Source organism: Dendrobium catenatum, unplaced genomic scaffold (assembly GCF_001605985.2).
Source record: "Dendrobium catenatum unplaced genomic scaffold, ASM160598v2 fragScaff_scaffold_133, whole genome shotgun sequence".
NCBI classification, from domain to species: domain Eukaryota; kingdom Viridiplantae; phylum Streptophyta; class Magnoliopsida; order Asparagales; family Orchidaceae; genus Dendrobium; species Dendrobium catenatum.
In genome coordinates, this window is record NW_021318595.1 from 6,436,203 (window position 1) to 6,463,968 (window position 27,766).

Sequence of the window (27,766 nt, forward strand, 5' to 3'; positions counted from 1 at the left end):
AAGCTCCACTCCACATACTTTTATGAATTTATGAGCTAGGAAGTGCAATTACTCTTCCAAATAATGAGCTAAACTCCAGCTCAAGCATTAATGAGGTAGCACCTAGTAGAACTCAACTTTTTAAGCTCAAAACCAAGCAGCAAAAGCCCAACTCAATAGCAGCCAAGGCTCAAACCAAATTACAGCAAACAACCCTAAGGACAAGGACCCCCCTTGATTTGACACCCCCTTGCCTACATCAGTTCTTTTCCCCATTATGAATTGTTTTATGATCGAATTGCCAGGGACGACCTAATAAGATGTGACAGACTTCAAGATGTACAATATCACAAACAACTTGATCATTGTAAGAACTCTCAATTGTTAGATTAGCAGTGCATTGCTTTGTTATAGGAACCTCACCTCCTTTAAACCAAGATATTTTGTATGGTTTGGCAAGTGGTTTTGATTTCAGTTTCATCTTATTTACCATCAGTTGTAAAACAAAATTACCTGAACTCCCACTATCGATCATTAACGTGCAAAGTTTTCCCTCAACGGTGCAAGTGGTTCGAAAGATATTTCTTCTAAGCCGTTTATCCTCATTTTTCATTTTAGCAGTTAGGACTTGTCGGATTACTAAGAGTTGATCACCTTCATCGCCCTCTACATCAACCCTTTCCAACTCGATTTCATTTTCAGGTTCAGTTTCGTTTTCTTCTTCCTCTTCATCTAATTCTTCATTTTCAGCTCACAAGCTTTCCCAAGAAGAAACCCTCAGGTTTTAGAGAACTTTGCTCAGCAAACAACAACCTCATCTTGCCAGAAAACATCACATATTTATAGGAGAAAAGAGGTAGATAAACAACCAAAAATACCTCCAACCGAACCAATCAGAACAGGGGAAACAGAAGGCCAGCAGGCGGTTCAGGAACAACAATCGAAAGGCCAAGAGGTACAGGAACGGACGCCCACAGGGAACCGAAACAGGAAGCCAGGGGAGAAGAACCATCCACGGGACATGAGCCAGGCGAGGAAAATCGAAGGGCCACATAGAGAGAGGAAGAACAAGATCCACCCCACTTAATGAGCTAAAAAGGAGATGAACTACCAATAGATATGAGCCGAAAAAACAGCAGCTCAACATTAATGAGCTGGAGCATTGTAGCTCCCAAAACACAGCAAAAAATCGAGCAGCCAAGCCCAAACCGAGAACCCACCAGAAGCCCAAGAGCCAAGGCACCAAAATAGCTAGCACACACAAAGTTTGCCAAGCCCAAAGCACAACCTACTCATGATCATTGGATGTTTTCCATCATAGGGTAGCATAAAAAAAAACTATAGCATTCAATTTACAATAAAAACTAAAACAAAATTGAAATTTGCATGCATCAACTCTACATTGCAAGAAGCCATCAGGTGCATATTATCGAAATCAAGAACTCCATCTTGAATCATATCAAGCCTCGCCTAGGCTTCAGCAAGCTTCTAATTCAAACTAAACAAGGGTTCAATAGGAAAACATATTGTCAAATAAAATTCTGTCGTTGATTCAAGATGAAGAACACAAATTTGTCGAAGGCTGTGTACAATGCAATCACATCAAGTATCACAATTTTTTGAAATACAAAAATATATAAAACAAGTGAATGTTCACTTTGCCTACATTGGCTCATCACTTCAGCAAGGCCATGCTTTCATGCATTATATTGATAAGAAACTTGGTAGTTTTGAGAGAGGAAGCTTATAAATTAAGGGATGGTTGACCATTTGAATTTCCCCTTCTAATGAACGATGGCTTCATTTTTTCTCTTCATGCTTTGCTTCACTTTTTTACTTTATTTGCTTTGGAATTAAGACACGATCGTAGCCGTTGATCTTCGATGTCCTCATCAGATAGAATGGGTTAGGTGGTACACCATGTGATCTTGATGAGAGAGGGGATAGCAGGCTTTATGTTTGGAGGGAGTTTATGAGGAACTTAAAAATAATTATTAAAATGCCATTAGGATAGCCATGATACATAAATACAATATTGAGTCTATTTATAAACTTTAAGTGAATTTAGAAGAAATTTAAATATAGCTAATTATATCAGTAAAAGGAACTAACTTAAGAAAAAGTTAATCATTAATTACCTCCCTTAATATCCTCCTTTTATCAAAGTCAAATATTTTATTTGTTAAATATTAGTAAAATAATAAAGAAAGTGGGTTGTTTGGCTACTCTTTAATTTAATAATACGTAATTATTTGATTTAGAGGACAATTAAATGGGAGAGAGGAGAGATGAAATGTGGTATTGGTCCTTATGCGGCCTCCTTTGCATGTTGTGCTCCCATGCAAATCATGTGCTATTTTATGCAAACTTCGTACAACTTAGTCTAGTCATCTCCAGATTGTCTAGATCTATCCAAGTTTGTTTTCCTCCATTGTAGGATTAGTTTACCCATGTGTGTGTGTGGTCTTTAAATGTTTATGTGGTTTTTCCAAACTTGGATTAAGATAATTCTCTTTCTTGTGCACCCCTTTTATTAGGCCAAGGATATGGATTGTTGATTTAGGCAAGCCCTTTATTGGGGGACTTCTTGGTCAAGTATTCATTTTTTTAACTCTTGAATAGTTTTCTTTTTTTTTGCATACTAAACTTTTATATACTCACATCCATTGACAGATCCCTTCGCTAATGTATGATCTAGTTTCCACTCTCCTATAACTTCTATAACTATCTTATTCTTAATGGAACTATTTTAACTTATATTAAGTTTGATTGAATTAAATAATTTCAATTCACGTATGTTAGAAATTCATCTTGAAAGATTAACAACTTCTCTCCTTTAAAGTTCTTCCATCTTATCATAAGAGAATCATTTCATTGTATTGCTTGAAAATGATAACTCTTGTTTCACTATGAATGTGAAAATGAAATCTCCACCTGTTTTAGAAATCTGACAACTTGATTCAAAGAAAAGCAAATTCTTGAAAGATCAACAACTTTTCATCTTTAATGTTCTACCAACTTATCATAGGGGAATCTTTTCATTTGATCGTTTTCCTTGTTCTTGTAAGAGCATTTATAACTTTGCAAGGTGCTTTCTCCTGGAATCATCTTCAGGCTCATTCTGTTGCTTGTAGATAGAAGGCATGTTTTAGAAAATAACAACGTTTTTTCACTTTTTTGAGTGTGAAAAAGAAATGATCACTTTTGAGAGAGTTTTCAGATTTTGGGTAATTAAAATCAATGCTATTTTGTAATTAAATCCGATAAAATGATGGATTTAAAAAACTCTCTTTTTTTCCTGAACATGTTATCTAGCTTCAAGCAATAAAATAAGCTCATACAAACTTTGCAATTTTTTTCCTTATAATTAAAAATAAGATTGTTTATAATTCAATGGCTCTACTTAATTTAGATCCCTTCTTGAACGTATGAACAAGGCTAATTCCCCTGACATGGAATTTCCTTCTAATTAGTTCTTTTCACTAACACCTTAATTTATTCACCCTGTCCTGATCTACTTTAATATCTAGAACCCTACATGGGGGTTACATGTCTAATGCATGAACCTTAGGTACTGAGTGAATGAGAATGACATAGTAACATGTACAAAATGAAGGAATCAAGATGAAAAACATGATACATTTGACAAGGTTGTCGCACTTCATTGAATAAATATACAATAAACGGGAGTATAAACTAATGAAAGAATCTTCGATGGAATGAAAGAAAAGATTTATCTTGAATTATTATTACTACAGTTTCTAAGAAATAGTTAACCTAAGCTAAGGGGTCGTTTCATTTGTTAAAATGTAATGCAAAGTAAAAAAAATACAATATAAAATAAATTTAGTATTTTTGAGGTTACGAAATACTCTACCCTTACACTTGATGCTTTTTTATTTCTTGATTATATATTTTTTGTAAAATCAAGTATGGTTTCTTCCATCTCATTTTTATCTCTTAAAATGACACTCTTCCGATGACCTGGTTAGGAATGTAAATGTATTATATTTGACTTATGGTGAGCAGGGTAGAGGTAGACCTAAAAAGACTTGGTTAGAAAATATAAGAAATGACCTTTCTTTATAGGTTTAAATGAGAATTTAACTTTTAACACGACACAATGGAGAAATATGATTCATGTAGCCGGCCCCACATAGTGGGATAAAGGCTTGATGTTGTTGTTGTTGTAGTATTCCATACCCACCATGAATCTCTCATATCCAATCAAGCAAAATATGTATATCCAATTAAGTTATCCTAATAATTATTATTTCTTCCTCAAGTATACATTGCAATAGTTCAATCCAATTTTTCTCAGATTTGGCTTGTCAAATTATCTTCTAATTCATAAAAACTAACTAAAATTATAATATTCCCAATTATGATTAATTTAGTAGTAATCACCATACCACTAATCCTATTCACTTCAATGAATTTAGCTTTCAACTCTTTATCCATTATTATTCCTATCTCACTTTATTTTTAACCTTTTAACATACAATAACTTATAACTTTCTGTGATGCCCTTGCATTTTTTCCTTTCCATATAGTTTTCCATGAAGAAGCTATATTTACTTTTATTCTATTTATTGTGTCCACCAATTCTTATCTTCTAATTCAATGTTCCAAATGTCAGCTTGCAAATATAGACATAAGTGTTAAATTTCAAAATAGTCCCCCGACTATTCATATATGGCCATTTTAATCCCAGAGTTTAACGTTGCTCAAATTTAGTCCCTCTATTACAAAATTGATCCAAAATGATCCTTTTGGGACTAAATTGGGATCAATTTTATATCATAATAACAACACGAGGGACTATTCTAGATCAATTCTTTGTAGTCTAGAGATTGAATTGGGGTAGCATGATACTTTGGGACTAAATTGGCTATACACAAATAATCTGGGAACTATTTTGGAATTTTTCTGATAGAACTAATTAATTTTAAATATTTTTCATCATAATTGGGCTAAGTTTTAGCGTATCACTTATGGGGAATGTCCTAATGCGAGCACACACATATCTATTTGAGGGAAGAGGTGAAAGGTTGTTAATATGAAGAGATGAGTTGTTGAAGATAGTAAGTCCAATCCCTGCATGTGTGCCTATATATATATATATATATATATGACTGCATATCATCGTATATATATATATATATATATCATGTTCAACATGTTTATTAAATTTTAAATGGGGCTAATATCTTGTTCAATATTTTTTTTTGTTTTCATTGTGAAAAAGTAAAACTTGAATAGGTTGTTGAGCCAGCATGAGTGTTTCAGGAATGGAAAACATTGAGAGAGATTGAAAGTTATTGTATTTGCAGCATGTTATACTATCACCTTGTCCTCATCTTAATATTATAACTTTTCGAGTATTTTGAGAAACTTCAGTTGCAAGGTAACATAATACTCATATTAAGGAAATATCTATGATACACTTTTTTTGACTTGTAGTTAGTGCTTTGGTAAATTGCTTTGTTCTTTGCTGAATTGGTTGCTTATTTGCCAGGTTTCTGTTTTGAAGGACCATTTTTCAAAATTTGGCGATCTTGCTTATGTTGTTTTTGAAGACCCAGAGGAGATTGAGAATTCAGACATACAAGACCCAGAAAAAATAGTTGTTTGTGTAACTTTTCATACGCGCTCTTCTGCTGAAAGGGCTTATCAAGCTGGTAAATATTGTGAAGGTTGTAGTTTGAAGTTCGCCTGGGTAACTGCCTCTTCTGCTGCTGGGAAAGATTGCCATGTGGAAGAAATACCCTCAAATGCAATTACTTTTAAAGCTGAAGATGATGACATAAAAACTGAGTCAAAGTCTTCATCTTCTTCAAGTGCTGGGGAGCCTATTTGCATACCCATGGCTGTTTCATCCTCATTGAGTGCAGGACAGCTTACATGCATTCCTCGGTCTGAGGTTGATGCAAAAAAAACTGAGGATCATGGCGATGTAGAAGGCAGAAATCGCACTTCAAGTAGTGTGTCCAACTCCTTAATAGCAACCTTGGATTCCAGCCCAACCATCCCAATGCATGGGAGCGAAAATCACTACCAATAAATTGATGGTTTATGATTGCACTGAATCTGGATTTGAGCAGTGGGGTATGCTTTGTTTTTTCCTATGTTCTAATTTAATGATACACTTTATTCATCTCCTTTGTTTTTTGGCAAGGCCGTCTTGATTTTCAAACATAATCCTATCTTCGAGACAATGGCATCTGGATAATTCACATTAAATATTGAACTTAATTGATGGGTATTAAATATTCTAGTGTAATAAAAAAAATTAAGTGTATCCATTAAAGCATTTTAAAGGTGGGCTGATGAAATAAAGTGAATTAAAAGGGTGCTAGGAGCCTTGACTGCCTTTTTAGCATTGTGGTAATTGCCATGGAATCAAAAGCACAATGCCTAAGGAGTGGACATCCCCTATAACATTGAGGAAGAGCTATAGAAGTGTGATGCACGTTGGTATCCTTCATCAAATATTTGGTAAAAGGGCACCTTGCTAGAGATTTTAGAAATACCATTGTAGTAGATGCAAAAAAGTAGGGCATAAATTAAAATCCAATTTTTTTACTCTTATAAAAACTGATGTCTCAATTCATTCTTATGACTTCTCTCCAAGTTATAAATGAGGATAATGTTTCTTGTCACTCTTTAAGATTTTTTATTTTATTTTTTTGGGTGTCTTTGACAACCAAATCAGAAAGAGTGACCTTTTTGAAGTGCGTATCTGGCATTGGAACAGAGATTGAATTATTTTATCACTTTCATGAAACTGGGGTTCTTTTGTTAAATTAAATGATTGTATCAGGGGCAGTGTCTTTATTGTTTTGCTCACAAAATGGGATGAGAGTATTGACAGTTCTAGTTATAGTAAACTTGCAAGTTTGCGGCGGCATTCATGGCTTGACATTCTGTTTCTGCAATTGGTCTTCTTTTGAGTTCATTAATCCAAGTTCAGATGGACTCATTTATATGGATAAGCACACTTTCTAAGGAATGTTTTTGGGAAGCTTTAGTTCTTTCTGAAATTGAAAACTTTTCTTGCATTCCCAGTCATCTAGCAATACATTCTAAGAAATTCACTTGGACTGTTTTGGTTAATATTTTTCCCTTCTTTTAGTAGTCCTGATAAAAAATTAAGTTTTTAGATTTACTCCATGGTTGTGGATTTTTAGAGATCTGAGATTGAAGTTGCATTTTTTTGGAAATTCAACATCCAAATTTCATCTAGTTTTGGACATAAACCGTCTTAAAATCTGACTTAAATGTCTTCATCAATACTTTGAATGCTCCTAGCATTTCAAACCTCCTTACTCGAATCCTATGTTTGTTATATTTGCTGGATCTATGAATCCCTCTCAATTTTCAAATGTGATATCTTTCGAAGCTAATTCAATGCAGCAGGCTTTATGGATTTCTTGCTTGCAAATGTAGATACTCCACAAAGTGGATTCTCTGCTGTATCTCCACTTAAGAATAACTATCTTAGTGCTGATGCGGGCCCTTTGCTAGATGGCGGTACTCGAATCCCTGACGCCACTCTTGTTTTACTTGTTAACTCATAATGAATCAAGTTTTTTTCCTCAGAAAAGTCTACTGGACATTTAGTTTCTTTGGCTATTGATTTTATTAAATTATCGGATAATATTCTACTTGGAAAAAAATCCTAAAATAAAATTAAAATTTGTTGTCCTTTGTTGACTTCTTTAAAAATAATTTTCCTAAGTACTTTGCTTTCTTTTTAGATTTCCAAACCCAAGATTGGTAAGGACTGGGCAAGAAGGAAAATTAAGATTCATTCCATGAGTTGTAACATTAGAAAATAAAGAACTTTTTCAGGCACAAATCTACTGATCTACTTTCTAATTTTGTTTTTGGAATGATATCTCCTCCTATAACGGATTTTCTCAACAATGTTGCTAGTTTGTATGGAGAGACTGGATGATTTATTCCCTTGATTGTTTGTTTCATTTGCTTTGCCTAAACCAATTTTCTATTGAACTCTTATTATTATTATTATTATGAATATTTGAACTTGGAATATTTGTGGATTAGGTCCAAGAGGTGATTTCTTGGGAACTTTTGGATATTATTTGTATTACAACAACAACATCAAGCCTCTATCCCACTACGTTAGGTTGACTACATGAATCCTTTTTCTCCATTGTCTTGTTAAGAGTCAAATTCTTATTTAAATCTAATGAAGAAAGGTAATTTTTGATATTTTCTAACCAAGTCTTTTTAGATATACCTCTACCTTTCTTAACATAAGCCAAGGATGTTATTTGTATTAAATAAAATAAAATTTGATCATTATTCTTTCAACTTGATTAGACCTTTTAGAGACAATTATATAAAAAGTTGTACTTCTCCTAAAGCTTATGACAATTATGGTGGTATCATCTGTGATTGAAAATGTTGCTCTCTAGATGTGCTTCAATTCATTAAATTTTCGATTACTATATTCTTTGAAAGAAGCTTAACATTTTTTATTTTGTTCTTACTACAATTTGTGCTCCATTTAAAGTGGAGGACAAATTTTTTTTGGGGAATAATCTATTGTCCTTCAAATAGATACATGTTGTGAGTTTAATGTACTCTGACCTTATAATATTGAGCTAAAATTAGTTCCAAACTACCTCAGTCTTCTTTTTTTGCTATCAACTTCTTTAATGTTAGTGTGCCCAATATGTGTAGGATATCTTTCACTTGGTCCAATAACCAAGTAGCAGCGATATTTGCTAAATTAGATCATTTTTTTCTCTCCCCTATTATGATCTTTTTCCTAACAAGGGCACAAAAGTTAACAGTTTTTTCTTTGATTATTGCCATATCATCTTTATTTCTAATCTCACTCCATTTCCTAAAGGCTTAGAATGGATGGCTTCAGAGATGATAATTGGTTGGTGAAAAAATTATTCTTCATAACATTTTTGTTGTCTTCATATTGACCTAATGGTGAAAAAAGATTTATGTAGCCAAACATATCTCATACATGTTTAAAAAATTTTTATGAAAAGTAGTCAACATGCATGTTTATTTTTTTAAAAATAAACCTAAAATTAATTCCCCATATCTCATCAATTCCTTGAATTCTTGCATCATCAACCATCCTCATACCTAACCCTTGTCTCATCCATCTTTAAAAAAAATTCCTAAAATCTAAACCACTCTCACCCGTCCTCTCCTTGCATGCACTGTTCTTCTCCTTCGGCCCACACTCTCTCTAAACATCTCTCTCCTTATTGCATATCTCTAGAATCTATCTCGCCCATTTGGCCTCTTCTTCACGTGACACATCAACTGCCCTAAGGCTCACACAAGCCAACCCTTTTCTCCTTCTCAACTTCTAATCTCCGATGAGGATCTTCTTCACTCGTTGAAAATTCCAACCACCTAATGCATTTTCAAACCACGCCCCTCAACCAAACCTCTTGTAGTTGTTGTACCTCAATCTCTAATGCCGACAACCCAAACTCTAGTGCCAATTATTGCCGATTTACTTTCCTATCAAGTTAAATTCACCTTCAAATTTCATGCTCTCCTCTCCCTCTTCCCTCTCCTATCAGTCCAATGTTGACGAGCTCCCTCTTCTTCAAGCACCAACCAAAAATCTTTTCCTTCCACACCCAACATTGGCTAAAGTCCAATTCAATGTTCATCTCGTCCAAAACCTCCAACTTCTTTTTAAATCTCTCTCTACCTACTCCACCTCTCGTACTTTGAAACACCAACACTCAATCTTTCTATTTGTTGGCAAACCAACTGCCACCTATAGCTCTCCAACACCCCATTTGTAATTTAGCCGACCTCTAATAGTACCTCCATCCAGGCATCTTATCACCTTCTTCCTCATGGTCCCTCTCTAATTGTCTCCTCGTTTTCTCTCTTTAAATCTCTCTGTCCCTCTCCTATTCTGTCTAAAAAAAAGAAGAACAAAATAGAAATAAATAGAAGAAAAAGAAAATAAAAAAGATAAAATTTTGTTGTATTTGACTCGTCGCAATCATGTTGTCTCGTTGCAATGATGATCTCATTGCAAGTATAAAAATGCAAACTTAAGTAACTCCTAAAATTCCAATTATGGTGCATTTGATGCAACAAGCGGAATATGTGAGTACTTTTCTTAACATGTTTGGGAAAACTCATAAGAGGTACTCGCGATACATTGGGCACGCTTTTCTTAGCACAATAGAAAAACAATCATATTATATTGCAAATCTCTAATGGGGGTACCTCATGTGTGCCTTTCCTGGCACATTGGCTTTGAAGATCCTAGAGACAGTGTTATAGGACATTGACCATACATGTCTTTTTTGGCATGGCGGGTAGGTCTAACATTCCCTATAGAAGCCATTCATATTGGGTAGATATCAGGATGTTGCCAAAATTTATACTGACTTGAAACTCTAACAAAACAAAGTGAAAATAATTTATGGACATAAATAACATAAAAATGAAAATGAACTAAATAAAAAGTTACAAAATTTAGAAAGTGAGAACAAATTGAACACAAGCAAACTTTCAGTGTACTTACAACGGACTTGAAAGTTTGTTTAGTAGCGCGAACTCCTAGAACACTCAAAACCTTATGGAACTCTATGAATTTAAACTCAATGATGAAGATGAACTAGCATAACCCACCTTGCTAAAATACAATCATATAAGGATAAAGTTAGGAGACTTTGAAATATGAAAATGACTCTTATTCATCAAAATTTCCACTGAATCCGCAACACACACATGCAACCAGATACAAATTATTAGAACTTAATAATAATTTTTTTTGTGTATTTAAACAACATAATATTTACTCAAATGTTTAAATCATCGTATTTTTAAGTCCTATATGAACTTCATGACATCAAACAAGTGCATTATATAAATGCAACATACAAGCGCATTAATGAATGTTCAAATGCATGTAAGTGGATATAGAAGCATGCAATTGTACCATGCAAGTGTACTGACAACAGTGTAAAAGCATAAATAGCATTTAAGCGCATTGTTTATAATTACTTAAAAAATATGCAAATGCATTTAATGCACCAGGAAACATGCGTCATTTAAGGGATATATTAAATGGGTTGAAATCAAATTGTTTGTATGTGCGCAAATTTAAAAGTAGGGATAACTATGTAGAGTAAATATTAGACAAACTTAAATTTGCCTTGCTTTGAGAATCATGCAACTTTTTGAGAAAAAATTGAGCAATTATTTTTTAAAATTCACACTCTTTCAAGTGTAAGTTCAAGCTCTCATTTTAGATGAAGCTATTGAGTGGGTTGCCCTACCTATAGGGCTAAATTGTAATCCCACATTTCAAGTTCGATCCTCGTCACGAAGATTGGAGTTGATAAGGCTTGAATCTTGTGACAAAAATCTCTAAAATGAGCTTTTAATGATTAGATATTTTATTTTATATTTGTATAAAGCCTTCAAAGCCTTTATCAAATGAAACATACTTTCAAAATGCAAACTTTGAATGCCGTATTCACATAATGATGTCACAAGTTCAATTCAAAAATTTGATCCTCTACAGGACAACCAAAATTTGTCTCTGTTCATCGTCCAATACGATCTAAATTGTACAGTACGATTAGTTAAAATCTTCATGTCATCCGGTATGATTAGTTTAAAATTCAAGGAATCGTCAGGTACGATCTTCGAGATGATAAAAAATAGCCTTGTTTTAATGTATGATATGAACTATGATGTACAGTACGATCACCAATAATTAATTAAGCCGTTATTTAATTGACTAATCATTGAGGTTAATTTTAGCATGTATTCAAATATTCGTACAATACGATGGGCGATGAGATTGTATAGTACGATCAATTCAAAATTCAATGATTTAAAAACTTGCTTAAATTAATCTGGCAGTTAGGGTTTCGAATTAAATGTTGTATTCACATAATGATGTCACAAGTTCAATTCACAAATTTGATCCTCTACATACCGAGGCAGGTTGGCAACGGTTGCAACTTAATAAATGTACAAATTAATTCAAACAATACGCAAATCATAAACACAATTCTCTACAAGCAAATTCAATGTAACAAAATACAAGTATTCAAATACTCATGTGATGATTGCGGCTATTACACATAAAAGAGGAGTCTATTTTAAAATAAAAATTTCGAACTACAAAATGCAAGTGACGCAAACAATCTTACCCCAATAATTGTTGTGTTATTAGTGAATCTTAACCAGAGAGGAATATTATTTTCAAATTGTTAAATTCTAATTCGGATGATTCTAGGGCTATGCCTAGATAACAATACATAAATTTAAAAAAAAAAATATTGAAGTAAAATATATCACTTAAAATTTAAAGCAAAAATTCATTCACCTTTTGCATCTATTTGACGAGGGTGACAAATTCGAGATAATGTTATATCATAAAGAGTCCATGTCATATGAATTGTATCCTTATGATCTCTCAAAAGATTTTATGCTAGTATGGAAGTGGTTGTACCCATTGGTCGGGTGGTTCTACTGTCAAATGACACAACTAGACAATATTTATAATTGATGCCCTTTAACCACATGGTTTGCTATAAAATGACACTATTAAATTATGCTCATCATTGCCAGTGTCGTAAGTTCATTAATGGCTTAAACCCTTGAGTGGTGAATCATGGAATATACTTGATAGGGCACAAAGCTTATGTTAGCTCAAGTTGATTTAAAATTATTGCTTTAGGGAAACATTCTCCCCAAGTCACTAATGGTTGTCGACAATAATCGTGATAGGTAACACTTGAAGATTTCAAGTAAATCCTATCAATAGAGATGTAAACAACAAAATGCTCCACAAATCCCATGGAAAATTAACAAAATAGTAATTTTCATTGAAGAAATCAAACTAACAAAAGAAATAAAGCAAAGTACAATTGATTCTCTATTCGAGAGGAGGATCTATCTCTCTCAAATCTCTAGACGCCGCTAGTGTCCAAAAAAACTAAACCTAAGAGATCTCACATTACACCCAAATTCAAGATGAAACCCTAACCCTTACAAGAGAAATTATTTAAATAAAAAAAGATTACAAAACCCCTAAACATCTGCTAATTCAAATTTTCCCTTCCAAAGCAATATTTATTTGAGTTGCTCCATCCCAAAGCAATATTTAATTGAGTTGATCACTCCCAAAACAATATTTAATTGAGTCCCTCCCAAAGCAATTTTTAATTGAGTCTCTCCCAAAGCAATATTTAATTGAGTTGTTTCCTCCCAAATCAATATTTAATTGAGTCCCCTAATTCAAATTTCCTTCCCAAATCCCTCAAAAATCTTTCCCAAAAAGCGCCCTTGGATTATGCGGTCCGATCGGCATAAGAGGCAGAACATCCGCCTCTATTCTACCTAGGCCGGTCCTGTGTGGACCAGCTGGACCGTTCTAACAATACATCCCTTATAAGATCCACCTTGTCCTCAAGGTGGAAGGATAGGATGCTATTGATAGCTTTCTTCAGCTGCTTTGTTAGTGGCTATGCTATTGTCCACTGGAACCAAGCTAAAGTTTTTCCTTCTAAACATAGGGCCGCTGCTGTCAATCTCTCTTCCTCCGTCACCCCATTCACCATGATATACATCTCCACCCAGTACACTCACCCATAAGCATCCTCCCTTTTAAATATTGTCATCCCCAACTTCCTTACCCTAGGATCACTGCTACCCCAATAGCTTCTTCTCCAGTGTAGCAGTTGTCATGATCCCTCCATATTTCCCCCATATATTGTGGGTGGGAATCCCACCTTCCTTCCTTTCACCTTACATGACCCCATGGTTCGGCCCATCCCTCTCCTTCGGTGGTTCTCTTCCCTTGCCCAAAAGACCTCCCATAGGGGTCGGCCACCCCACCACTTTCACCACAAAATGCCCTTCTTATCGTCCCCCCATTCGATAACCCTATTCCTCCCCTTATCGGAGCCTTCAGAGGTGTCTCTTGAGGAAATAAACTCCCCTTGTCAAACTCCTCTTGTCTGATCTCTTTTCCCTTTGATTTGGCCAAGGGAATCCTGGTCAAATCTTGGTTAGGGTTAGCCATCGGAACCACTCTTGATATTTTTGTTTGCATCTCCAAGAGCCTTCTTAACATCTCCTCCACCCTTCTAAATCGGTTTCCCATATATGAAAATCTTTCTCATGGTAGAGAACTTCTCCACGCTGGTTTTGAATTGCTCCATCTCACCTTCCAGCGCCTCCATCTTCTTTGATGTCATTAATTAGATCTAGGCTCCAATTGCAAAAAACAACGAAGATATCCTATTTTTCCACCCAAGAAAGTGCTTTGATACCAATTTGATAAGTAACACTTGAAGATTTCAAGCAAATCCTATCAATAAAGACGAAAAAACAAAATGCTCTACAAATCTCATGGAAAATCAACAAAACAGTAATTTTTATTGAAGAAATCGAACTACATAAGAAATAAAGCAAGATACAATTGATCCTCTATTCAAGAGGAGGATCTATCTCTCCCAAATCTCTAGATGCCATTAGAGCCCCAAAAAACATAAACATAAGAGATCTCAAATTACAGCCAAATTCAAGATGAAACTCTAACCCTTACAAAAGAAATTATTTAAAGCAAAGAAGATTACAAAATCCCTAAATAGCCCCTAATTTAAATTTTTCCTCCCAAAGTAATATTTAATTGAGTTGTTCCCTCACAAAGTAATATTTAATTGAGTTGTTCCCTCCCAAAGCAATATTTAATTGAGTCCCTTAATGCAAATTTACCTCCCAAATCCCTCAAAAATCTTTCCCGAAAAGCTCCCTTTGATTTTGCAGTTTGATCAGCATACGTAGGAGATGTGGAACGTTGGCCTTTGTTTTGCCTGGGCTGGTCCAGTGTGGACCGGTCTAACAGATCGTTTAGTCAGGTTGAGTCGATTACCACCGTTAGCTAAGTAGATTGGGTAGATGACAACTTGGGATGGCGAAGCCATGCAATCTTGATTGTGTTCGTCATCATTTCCCACACCATCCATTTTAAGCTAAATGTAGGAAATTTCATCAATCCTAAAATCAAATTGTTGCTACTATAAGCTAATCATTTAACATCTATTGTTTAATCAAAATTGAAGGTTCTCTCTTGTTATTAAGAAGGATAATTAATTATAGGAGCTTACATCTGTGAGAAACTTGTAACATATTATAATGTCTTTGTAAAATAAGGGTGAAATTTTTAGGTAATGTATTATTTGTAATCTAATTTGTCTTCTAAAAATTTCACCCATAACTAAAAATTTCTCGAAAGAGTTGAGTGCGTTTTTAAGCTCACGGGTGGTTGTTATGATAAAAAATCTTCTATTGCAAATGTCTTAGGTTGTTCTTTTGAAAGACTTCCTTTTAAAATTTAGACCTTCCTCTAGGGTCTAAAGTTAGCATAAAAGAAATTTGGACTCTTATTATGACTAAATTCAATGATAACTTGTTTTCTGAAAAACTGTTCTTTAAAGATGGGAAGATTATTTTGATTAACTTTGTGCTATCTTCTATGGCTTTGTACTTTCTCTCTTTCTTTTGGATTTCAAATTTGATCATCATCAAAATTGATTGTATTAGAAGTTTCTATTTGAAACAAATGTTGATGGGTAAAGGCCTTCCCCTGAGCAATTGAAACAACATATGTAGACTAAAAAATATTGCTGGTCTTAATGTTTTAGATTTCTGTAAAATGAATATTTCTCTTCAGAATGGATCTGAAATTTATTCTTGTGGATTTGAACTCCTTGTCATATCACATCATACAAAGCAATTATTTGTGTAACTCTACTTCTATTGACTTTTAGAATGATAAAGGTACCCATGTCTCTCTTTTTTGAAATTTTATTAAGGATCTTAGGAAAGCATTTTTTTTTTCATCTCATTTCCTAGAATATTAAATACCGTCCAAAAATCAATTTTTGAAGGATGTATCAATCTATTATTTTCATTTGCAAAGCTTTAATGATGCAAGATGATTTGCAATCCTAATTATTGCCGAAATTTCTTTTCTCCCCTTTATTTACTTGCATTTTCATGAGGAAAGCATTACTTATTTTTATCTTGATAATTATATTTTAAATCTTTATAGTGAGCTGAATCATATTAGGTTGAATTCAAATATTTTACTCTCCAAAATAGTTGATCTCTTAAAGTGTCATTTTCCTTGTCAGGTCCTTATATCTTTCTTGATTTATGGTGGCAATTTCACTTCTACTTATTCTTGGATTGGAAGGCCTTGATATCTTTGAAGGTTGCTTTCTTTGAGTGGAGTGTTATTTGGGAAAGATTCTTATGAATTCATTTGCATATCATTTGGGATTCAAAATCTCTACCAATTGTATTTCATGAAATTAACTTCTAAAGATGATTATCTCCAGTTCTTCAAATGTAGATTCTTGTTCAATATTTGAACTCATATTTTCTCTCTTTTTGGAGCTTATAGTACTTATTTTCCATCTAGCTCTACCATCCCTTCATAAAAAAACTTTTATATCAAAGATAATGCTAAGGACATCTGGGGCAACCTCTTGCTCTAGGATATTTGTAGTATTCAGAATGAAAGAAGCAAGATATGCTTTTCTCATGCTATCAACATTGCAGCAATAACATTAACAACAACATCATCATCAAGCCTTTATTCCACCACATGGGGTCGTCTACATGAGATGTCCTGTTAATTATCAATTTCTCATTTAAATATAATATAGAAAGGTTATTTCTGATATTTTCTAACCAAGTCTTGTTAGGTCTACCTCCTCTACCTTTCTTAACATAAGCCAAATCTAATACATCTACTCTCCTAACCGAATCAACGGAAGGCTGCCGTTTTATGTGATCAAACCATCTAAGGAGACTCTCTAATCTTTATCTTCCACTGGAGTTACTCCAACCTTTTCACATATATGCTCGTTTCGTGTTCCGTCTGTAAGAGTAAAGCCATTCATCCACTTGAGCATCGTCATCTTTGTAATACTTAACTTATATTATGTTTCTCTTTTAATGATCAACATTCTGCACCATAAAGCATTGCAGGTCTCACTACCATCTTATAGAATTTTCCCTTAAGTTTGAGGGAGACTTTTCTATTACACAACAAGCTCCATTCATTTCTCCACTTCAATCAACTTGAATTCTACTATGAATACTCCCATCTATTTCACCATCACTCTGAACAAAAGACCAAATATGTCTACAACGTGTACTCTAATGGCTAGATCGCCTAAAGCCACAATCCCCTACTAGATCTATTACTACTAAAATTATACTCCGTATATTCTATTTTAGATGTACTCAAACGAAAACCTTGAGACTCTAAGATTGACTTCTATAATTCAAGTTTACCTTCAACTCCCTCTCTAGTCTTATCAATAAGAAGAATATCACTAGCAAAAAGCATACACCTGTGTACAACCTCTTGCAAATGTCTAGTGAGAACATCCATGACTAAAGCAAAAAGATATGGGCTTAAGGTTGATCCTTGATGTGATCAAACTGAAGTAGGAAAATAATTGTTCAAACCATCTTGTGATTGAACACTAGTAATAAATATTGCATACATATCTTTAATGGCTTTAATATAAGCATTATTAACTCTTTTCTTTTCTAGAACTCTCCATAGCACTTCTCTTAGAACTTTATCAGATGCTTTCTATCAACATTGATAAAAAAAATGGTCCGATACCCTATCTAGAGATTTGAATCTCCCAGACAAGCCTCTAGATCTTTTTAAAGCTGCCGTTTAACTTTTTTTTCTTCTTTGCAATGATTTCATTTTATGGTTAACTCTTGATTTGTTATGCTATTTTTGTATCCTTTTTCTTTCTACTATTGAGGAGTTTCAAAGCTTTTCAATTTTTTTTTTAAAAAGGAGGGTGCGAGATATCATGTTAAAATGGTTGTCGTGAGGTGTAGAAACTTAGAAGAGTCATGTGACAATATTTATTGTTTATGGGATTTCTTTATCCGTATGGCTCTTTCATACAAGTTGAGCTTGGTTGATCAACTAGACACACAAAATTGGACCAGAAGGTGCACTAATATTTTAGCAATTCCAAGTTTATCCACATCAAGCTCAAATAAAGGCCCAAGTTAGATACAAGTTAGATGTAATGTCAGACCTAGGTCAAGCGCAAAAGTCAGAGTGGGTTCATGGAGCACAAAAGACTACAAGAGGATTGCATCAAATCTAAAGGGTTTTATTGAAATACAAAATCATACTTCCTAAAGTGAAGGGGTCAAGCACCTTCTAGAGGAGGGAGATTTTTTTCTTTTTTGGCATTTTTTTAAATTCAAGAGGAATTTAAGGTCATCCAAGATTCCCTCTCCATAAAATTTACTAGCGCTTTGACCTGGCCAAAGAGGAGATCGGTTAAATATATATTTTCGATTATCATGGATTTTTCTTGATTTAGAATCACTTATCATATAAATTGTTAAGTTTATTAAGGGGCTTTTTCTACATGTTAATTTATTTATCATGAATGATAAAGAGATCATCTTAATGCAGTATCATCTCTTTCCTAGGGTTTTGGTGACACAAGCTTCCTCCTCCTTTTTTGAAAGTATTTCTATAACATTTTTTTTACTACTCTGCTCTTTGCATGGACCTGGTAATGCAGAGGCAAGAAACTAGGTCATTGTCTGAGCTGTGTGGATTAAACTTTTAAGGTGGTTATTCCTGGGTTTGAATAAGGGGAAGGAAGCCTATAATGATGGAGCTATTTCTCGATTGCATATAAGAAGGGCAAAGAGTAAAGGTCAAATGTATTATGTGACCCAACATTATTTCCCAGTTGAGCTTTGAAAATGGGTACAAATGTATGGTGACTTGTTTACCAACATCTAGAACATTTTGTTACCACCCTACTATGTTATATACCTCGGCAATGCAGTATATGTCCTCACATATTTGTAGTGATAAAGTTAACTGGCACTATTTTATAGCTCAATTTATTTTGGAAGAAAAGATCTTCCTCCAGATAACTAACATTATAGTAAAGCTTATTGCTTTTTGAAATTATTTTACCCTTTTTATCAGATAACCCGAAACTTTTTTGGCTTGTGATAATGATGAACTCAATGGAATTGATCTGGGAAGTGTAAAATAATATATTCATGTCATATTAAATTCACCTTCACTTGATGAAATACTGTTATTTTGGTATTGATAACTTATATTGTATTTTTTGTTTCCTGCCAATTTTTGTGCAGTACATCAGCCCAGACATCCTGGAACAGAATTTTGTGTGCTTCAATTCTTCAATATACAAATCTCTTTACTTCGTATGCTGTAATTCCTGCAGTTTAGATTCCACTGGATGCTGGAAAGTTTTACCGTTGCAACCTATGATAAAAATGTATTTTGTTGGGATAAACAATTAAATTGCACTCCATGAAAAAGACCCTATCCATCTATGCTTGTATTTTCTTTCACACGTTTTATACATGTAATTTCATTTAACAAAATTTGTTAAATTTTTTTTTTTTTAATTTGTCTTTGCCTATTATGTCTTGGTCTGTGTAAACACCATTATTCTCTTATGCAATACTTTTGTGTTCAGGAAATTTCAACTTCTTATCTCTGCACAGCTTATGAAGTTCAGGCCTCCTGCAGTCCTTGCATAAATCAAGCCGGATCCATCACTACTGCCAATCTGTTTGCAGTTTCTTGTATGTAGGAGGATATTAAGTTTTACCGGCAAAATATCAAAATTATTGCAAGCTCTTGTAGATATTATATTTCACTCGAATAACGGAGCACGTTAGCAATTTTCTTTATTTTTTTTTTTATATGCCTTTCTTCTTGTTTGCAATTATTATTCAATATTGAAGTTTTTTGAATTGGTAGGCATTCGTTCATCTCTGCCTATTTTTTTTTTTCCTATTAACTGGAAAGAAAGTGAAAGAGGAGGATGAAAAAAATGTTGATGGGTCGATCAAAATACTAATTTTACGTGGGTTGGAGAAAAAAAAAAAGAAAAGTATCAAGAAAGGAAAAAAAAAAAAAAAGAAAAAAAAAAAAGCTCGCAGGAGGTGGTTGCATTGGAGGAAAGAACAGTGTATGAGATGGAAAAAGAAACAAAAAAGTTGATAAAAAGGGTAAACGAAGGCTGAAACATTTTTTATCTGCATTAGTTGTTAACTGCACCAGAAGTTGGTGTGTCATGCCGTAATTTGCGCCTTAGATGATTCAAATTATATGAATTATTTGGTATGAACTTCAATTTTTGTTATTTTATCTTATGCATGCTCTTTTTAATTATGTTATATTCTAGAGCTTATTTATGATATCGTCTTAAAAAAAATTTGCTATGAAAACCCTAATATATATATATATATATATATATTATATATATTATATACTTAATAGTCGTGTTGTAATTATTTGTATTTGTTTATGTGAGAGTGAATTAGTATTTCATGGATTCATGTGTTAATTTTTTTTATTAATTTCAAAATAGTTATGTTGATGCCAAAAGAATCATTGTCCCTTCAATTCTTGCTAAATTTTTATGGTTCATGCTTTGGACTGGGCCTTAGTCTAGGTAAATATTCATCATATTTAGTAATTTAATTAATTTATTCTAAGCATTTATTAAAGAAACAATATAAATCGAAACTGCCACTCTTTTAATTAAAATCATTAAAATAAACATTCTGATTCTTTGGAAACAAAATAATTTGATTTCCAAAAAAATAATAAAATCCAAATCAATACATTGTTCTATCAAATTTGTATGAAAAATATGAAAAAGTGATGATCAGACTAGTTAAGAAAAACCAACGGAAATATTGGTTAAGCAGAATAAAATAAAAACAAAAGTTATAATGGGTTAATTAAGTTAATCATTGAGTTTCTGATTGATGATGCACATACAAAATAAAATAACAAAGCCAGACTAAATTAACTAAGCAAACAAAACGTCAAGTTATTAATCAAACTGAATTAACTAACGTCAAGTTATTAATCAAACTGAATTAACTAAATAAAATTTATACAATGCTAAATCAAACCAAATGATTGGACTATTTTTGATTCACTAATCAAATAAAAATATTGCGTGCGAGTTTTTTCAATATTTAGGCTTATTATGTGAATGATAAGAATTTTGCCCAACGTATCTTATAATATGTTAAACATAAGAATTTTATTATTTTTCTTAAAACTTTTTGAGAAGTTGCTTATTGTAGGGGTGCATCATTTTAGTGCAAATGCATATATATATATATATATAATACGGTGATTGATAGCCGAGACTCTTAATCATAAGCATGAAGATAAGCTGTAAGTACTTATAACACGTAGTCCTAATCCGATCCAAAAAGACACACATGAGAAAGCTTCTACGGTTGTGGGCTGAAAAGTCATATCAACTATCAAGTGAAGACAACAAAGAACTATTATAATTTATCTCTGAGTTGAAATTACGCGTTCAGGATCGGATGGATAAGGGTGAAACACAAATGTTTTTCTTTTCTTTTCTTTTCTTTTTTTAAGATCAATTTAAATGCACACCGCACCCAATCAATATTTTCCATTTTTGTGTGTTTTGAGAGAGGGAGAGAGAGAGAGAGCGGCAATGGCGTCGCAATCGTCGGAGCCGACGAAGATCATGATGGCGGTGAATGAGTCGTCGATAAAGGGGTACCCTCACGCATCCATCAGCAGCAGGACGGCTTTCGAGTGGACCGTAGCGAAGCTCGTCCGATCCAATGCCGCCGGCTTTCGCCTTCTCTTCCTCCACGTTCAGGTCCCTGACGAAGACGGTGCCGCTCTGGTCCCCCCATTCTCATTTATTATAGGGTTTGCTTTTCGGAGTATTTTTATTTATGTGCTAACTTATAGACTTTGCTTTCCTCATTCAATCGCCGTGATCTTTGTTGGATCTGTGTGAATTTTCCTTTTCTTTAGGGTTGAGTCTTGATGAATGTTAATTTTGCCCATTATATGGGCAAAACTTCCGAGCTACGGCTAACTCAAACTAGGTCTAGACAATCTCTCGCATATGCGTAAATTTAGCGAAACAAGTTTTTTTAGCTCGAGGGACAAAATCAGGCGTCTATTTGATGACACTGCGATTTTTAAACTTTGTTTAGTGCTTACGTTTTTTATTCATCTTGGGGAGCAGCATTTGAAGACATGGATAGCATCTATGCATCACCTGAAGATTTTCACAATATGAACGAGAAGGACCGGATTAGAGGGCTTCACTTACTTGAATACTTTGTCAATCGTTGTCATCAGTATGAGGTAAACACTATATAGTGAACTGTCAGATATCTGTTATAATCTTTCTTTCTGAGGACAAAGTTGTTGGTATTATTTCCCCTCTATGAGCAAAACATATTCTAGTATGGTTGAATTTTTATTTTCTTTGGTTGAACGGTTATAGATTCCTTGTGAAGCATGGATCAAGAAAGGTGATCCAAAGGAGCTAATTTGCAGCGAGGTGAAAAGAGTTAAACCTGACCTTCTGGTTGTTGGAAGCCGTGGCCTTGGACCCTTTCAGAGGTATTCTTATGTTCATGTTTCTAAATTCCTATCATAAGTTGTCTCTTTGGTCTAATATCACAAGATTAAGCATGTCCAAATCAACAAATCTTTACTTTTGTTCAGCAAATAGCTTGAATTGTGCAATTATTATAAACGGGTATCTTATAATCTACAACTTTTTATCAATTACTACATTCTATAGTAAGCTAGTCCTGAAAATTATCATTGATGTAGTGCTAGACATGCATAAATTTTTTTCTATTATTTTTTAGAGTTTCTTGTACTTCTTAGGTTTTTCATAGGATCTTGTTTTTGTTTTAATGTATTTAATTTTTAGGATTATTTTTACTTAAAATTAGATGATCGATTTTCTTTTTATTATTATTAAATTAGTTTGAATTATCCTTGTGGGCATATTTTGATAAATTATGTGTTCAAAGTGTTATAAATAGACATCTATTATTAATTGAAATTGAATCAAAAGTCCACTTGTTCCTGCTTCCTCCTTTCTCATCTCTTTTTTTTTCTCTCTACTTATAATTCTTAAATCTCAAGTAAGGTCCCTACAAAAAATTCCCTTGTTTAAGAATTGCATGAAAATTTCTATACTGGCACTATTCTCAAGGAACTATACTAGCTTCCCTCCTTTGTTTAATTCTCGTATATATAAAGGGTGAATTCAAGTAAAATAAGTTGCATTCTTGGGAAATTTAAGAGAATAAAAGAGAGGGAGATTGAGATCATGAAAGGCCATTATTAAGTTGGCATTAAGAAAGATTCTTTCTATATTAATTGGCCTTGAGGACAATGTGAGTTTTTATAGAGGAATTGTGTGTGTGTGTGGGGGGGTGGGGGTGGGGATTGATAGGTTAGTCCCTCTTGGATCGGCTAGGGTTTAAGCCAGACGAATAGGGGGGAAATCCGCCCCTTTGAAGTGGGCCCTGGGAGCAGATTTTGAAATTGGAGGGGTGACTAGGAGGGAAAAGCAAGATTGTTTTGAGATTTTTCTATTGTATGCTTTTAATATATTTTTAACCCAGTGTTCAGTTATTTCTTTATGCATGTGTTTGTTGAAATTAGGGTTTCTTAGGTTGTGAGGGCTCTAACCAGCAGCTAGGGATTTGGGAGAGCCGGATCTTCCTCTCCAATTGAAGATCCAACTGCATCTTGCTATTTTCTTTCATATTCCTTGCACTAAAAATATTCATGGTGTGTTCTTCTTCCCAATTTTCCATTGCGATTCACTGATTTGGTTCAAAGTGCATCTACTTCCTATCATGTACTTATGTAATTATACTTAATCTTAGATATAAGATCTAATGCTTTCCTCTCACATCCTCAAGATGTGAAGTAACTGAGGTCAATCCATTCATTCCTTGGAGTCAACATGATGGGTACATCAGAGCTTGGAGGATTTATCGCCGTAGAGGCCAGAGATCTACAGCCTTGATTGAGTCTTTATATTTTTAGTTTTCATGTGTTGTAGGAGGTTTATGTGGTGTTATTTATTTTATTATAATTTTACCTTCATTTGAGGGAGTTTTTTGTGTTTTTTGGTCAAGAGCCTTCTTGTCTTTTGTTCCTTTCATATTTTTGGTGCTTATATATATGGTCCATTGTTCTCTTGTATGGATGATGAATATTTTGATATAAATTTCTGGTTATATGCTTCCTCTTCTCTTGTTGAGTTGAGTTTGTGTGTGAAGTTCCTTGGAAAAAGGCAATGAAATACCAATAGCATGTGAGCTCTTGGTTGGTATCATCTTCCTTCTCTATCTCTTTCTTCTCCTTCCCTAGCCGCCCAAACAACCTCCCACCGCTGCAGCAACTTGTTGTCCTCAACCAGCAGCGACCTCCCTCGTCCCCTCTGACCGCCTTCACATTTTCTCCAACACCCTTGACCCTTGGACTTTCCTATTATGTAATTAATTCACATTAATTGAGCATTTATCTCAATTAATTGTGACATTTGGAGATCCATAACCGCTTTGACTTTTCCTTTCCCAAGCCAACTAATTTCCTTCCCAAGCAAGCCACATCAACCCTTTCTCTTTCCCAAGCAGCTCGCCCTCACATCTTCACTTCCCAAGCTGACTTCTCCCTTCCAAGCCACTAAAAATTGGCCAAATCGTCTCTCCCCTCCTCCCCATGCAGCTGGCCTAGCTTTCCGCTCCAAACCCCAAAACTGTGAACCTCTCCACTTCCAAACCCTCATCTAGATGAAACTTTCTTTTCCCTCCCCACTATTCTACCTCTCCAAGGAAACCTACATTCTACTAATGCAACAAGGACATTGATTGGACAAAGAGCATGGATTTCAAGGGCAAACCAAGGAGGAACTAGCCGTCATTTATTAAGGATTTCATTCCTCCTATTCACAAGCTAAGTATCAAATCATCCCCTTGTTCTTCATCTAACTAAATATTGGTCTCCTCATTTCATCTATATTAGCATCATCTCATATGTATTGATTAATCCACCAAGTTCTACTTAAAATTGAGCGAACAGAAATTCTAGTAATTAGTCCTTTAATTAAATGTTTGACTTGTGCCAACCCCTGTTAGCTAGTCTAAATTGATTCATCTTTTGTTATTGCTTAGCCTTTACTTATTAATTTCTTGCTATCACATGATCTAATTGTTCAATTTTTTTTTACTGTTCTTAATGTTTTATGAAGTTTATTTTGTTGTCTTTGATGTTAACTTAACATAAATCTCTATTTGTATGACTTATTTCGCTTAGTCATGCATAAAAACATTTTCATGCCATCATTATTTTTAGGAAGTTGCATCCACTGATTTTATCTTCAACCAAGAACAATTTCGATCAAACAAGAACTCTTTCCAAGTTGATTTCTATCAAGATTATTCTTTCGTTGATTATACTTACTAGTGCCATCATATGGTGCGCTTGACATACTTATCAATGGTCAATAACAACCTATAACGCAAAGGCCTATATTATGGCCATGTGCATAGCGCATAGCGTAATACGCGCTATCTTAAAAATATGAACAAAATGCAACTAAAAATGAAAGATTATTAGATTGAAAAATAAATGGCTCATGGTAATAAAAACAAAGGCTCACGTACTTAACCACTTAAAATTTAAAACATTGCCATTTTTTGGCAAGTTCAATGTCTTTTAAAAAAATTAAACTAAACATTTTAAGGATCATCATCATCATCATCATCATCATTATAAGTTAAAATAGCCTCGTCCCTTTATCTACATCACCATTATCTTCTAAATCGTGTTTTTTGTGTTACTTTCATCATCTTCATGCTCAATTGGAGCAGTGTTAATTCTAGATGAAAATTCGTTCTATTTTTCTTTAGATCAATCTTAGATATTGTAATTTTATTCATAAACACTAGTTTTTGCAACAATGCTCCATGCGTGTGTCGAAGGCTTTTATGCGGTAAGCGGGAGACATTGTCAAATGAAATTATGCCGAGCTACTCGCCTAGCTTTGTCCAGTAACACGTAATAATTTGGTTTCAATTATTTTCTTGTTCCAATGCTTGATAGTCCTGATTTGGTTTTGAGTTTTGATATGTAAATAGTTGTTTGAAAAGGGAAAAAAAAAGCTCTGGCTGATATCCTTAGGGTTCTTGTGTTTTGACAGGGTATTTGTTGGAACTGTGAGCGAATTCTGTGCAAAACATGCTGAATGCCCTGTGATCACCATCAAAAGGAAGCCTGCTGATGCTCCACCTGATCCCATAGATGATTGATTGTTTATTCGCCAACAATCAACATCACAGATTGTGCAACAAAGAGCAATATACTTAAGAGACTGAATGTGTTTCATTGCTGGTGTTATCATATATTATGACAGCTTGTGCTTGTACATATACATATATATATATATATAAATTAGTAGGCTCCATATCTACTTTTTGGCAAAACTTGAGTTTGTTTGTTTTATTAAATGTATGAATCTATTGGTATTTGCTCTTTTTAGGGTATCTGTTTATGTGCCAACATTTCACTTGGGCGAATATGATTTATATTGACTGATTGTAGTTAGATGGGAATGGATCCCTTTCATGGCTAAGTTATAGCCTTTTAATTATAATGCATATTTCAATTAAGGTAAATTCACACACATCATATACGTGAGATTCAAATCAAGATCTCTAAGTTGAAAGTCAAAACTCTAGTTGACCAAACAAAAGAAGAGTATCTCATAATATAAAATAGTATTTTGAAATTTTCTTGGAGGTACTGTAAATAGTATTTTGAAATTTTCTTTCATTCTTCTCTCATAATATGAAATAATAGAACAATAAGAAGTAAGGTAAAAAGGCCTTTTAATTAAACCAGAGCTAGAAGGAATATCTAGAATATGTTCAAAGAGCTACATCAAAGTAGGCCTAAACAAAAGGGAGCTCAACTGTGGAATTAAAGCAGTTATAATAGAAAAAAAAAAATGATGATTGTGGCTTTCATGAGCTTGATTGCAAAGAATGCAAGATTGGGATACCAAAATATTACGTTTAATCAGAATATCAGATATGTCTTAAGACCCTCCAAAATTACCAACCAAGCAAAAGAAGAGTATTTGAGAGCAAAATTCTTATGCCGGATGAAATTAAACCAAGGCATAATAATGAGAAGTAATGTTCTTAAAAACCAATTTATCAGTACCAGGCCAATATATAGGAGCAGAAGCATAAATAAAAGTTACATTGGTAATAGTAGAACTAATGTATGTAGAAAAATTAGCTGGAAAATTCCAACCAATAGGGGAGATAAATTTGCTAACCTGTATATTATTAAAATCACTTAACCCAATCAGGTCCAAAAGCTTTATTGTTACACCAAGTGTCTCATATAAGGGAAAGATTGTTGTCGGTATGTATGTTGAGAGAAACATTGTTTCTGATTTTGATTGCAATGGAGCATATGCATTTCCAATACTTAGAGGCTTTAAGAGAATAAGGTTCCAAATAGAAATATATTTATGTTTATACCAGTTAGTAAGCAAACTATCACCATTATATAGATGTCAAATAAGAGAGCAGGTGTAATCATAGTACAAAGACTGGATGGAAGGAATGCCAAGTCCACTCTTATCGTTGGAATGATAAGTAGAATTACAAGATATACTTGGATTATTTTGGTATTTATATCCACATGGAAGAGGAATCTAGAGCAAACCTTATCAATAACTTTATAACAGCCCCTAGGTATAATAGCTCCCCTGATTCAATAAGCTAAAGTGTTGTGTATGATAAATTTAATAAATTGAGTACGACTAGCAAAAGATAA

At 33.8% G+C, this 27,766-nt stretch overlaps 2 protein-coding genes across 7 annotated transcripts in view; both read left to right on the plus strand.

Moving 5' to 3' along the window:
- The window catches only part of LOC110114930 (zinc finger CCCH domain-containing protein 27), a 61,595-nt gene extending 41,831 nt beyond the window's left edge, over window positions 1-19,764 (plus strand). For 5 of the 6 annotated variants that reach the window (XM_020847982.2, XM_028699684.1, XM_028699680.1 and 2 more), the window contains 2 exons: window positions 5,498-6,087; window positions 19,557-19,764. In XM_020847982.2, the coding sequence (XP_020703641.1) occupies window positions 5,498-6,043 (546 nt within the window). In that variant the 3' untranslated portion in view covers window positions 6,044-6,087; window positions 19,557-19,764. Of the gene's footprint in view, window positions 1-5,497; window positions 6,088-19,206; window positions 19,486-19,556 lie in introns of those variants that run through there. The other variant, XM_020847981.2, reaches the window with a different exon arrangement.
- Window positions 19,765-21,443: 1,679 nt separating this feature from the next.
- On the plus strand, window positions 21,444-26,370 carry LOC110114905 (universal stress protein A-like protein). Its single transcript, XM_020847947.2, has 4 exons — window positions 21,444-21,762; window positions 22,125-22,246; window positions 22,389-22,507; window positions 26,118-26,370. Exons 1-4 carry the CDS (start codon window positions 21,504-21,506, stop codon window positions 26,224-26,226), a joined length of 609 nt encoding a protein of 202 aa, XP_020703606.1. The 5' UTR covers window positions 21,444-21,503; the 3' UTR covers window positions 26,227-26,370.
- Window positions 26,371-27,766: the final 1,396 nt, after the last annotated feature.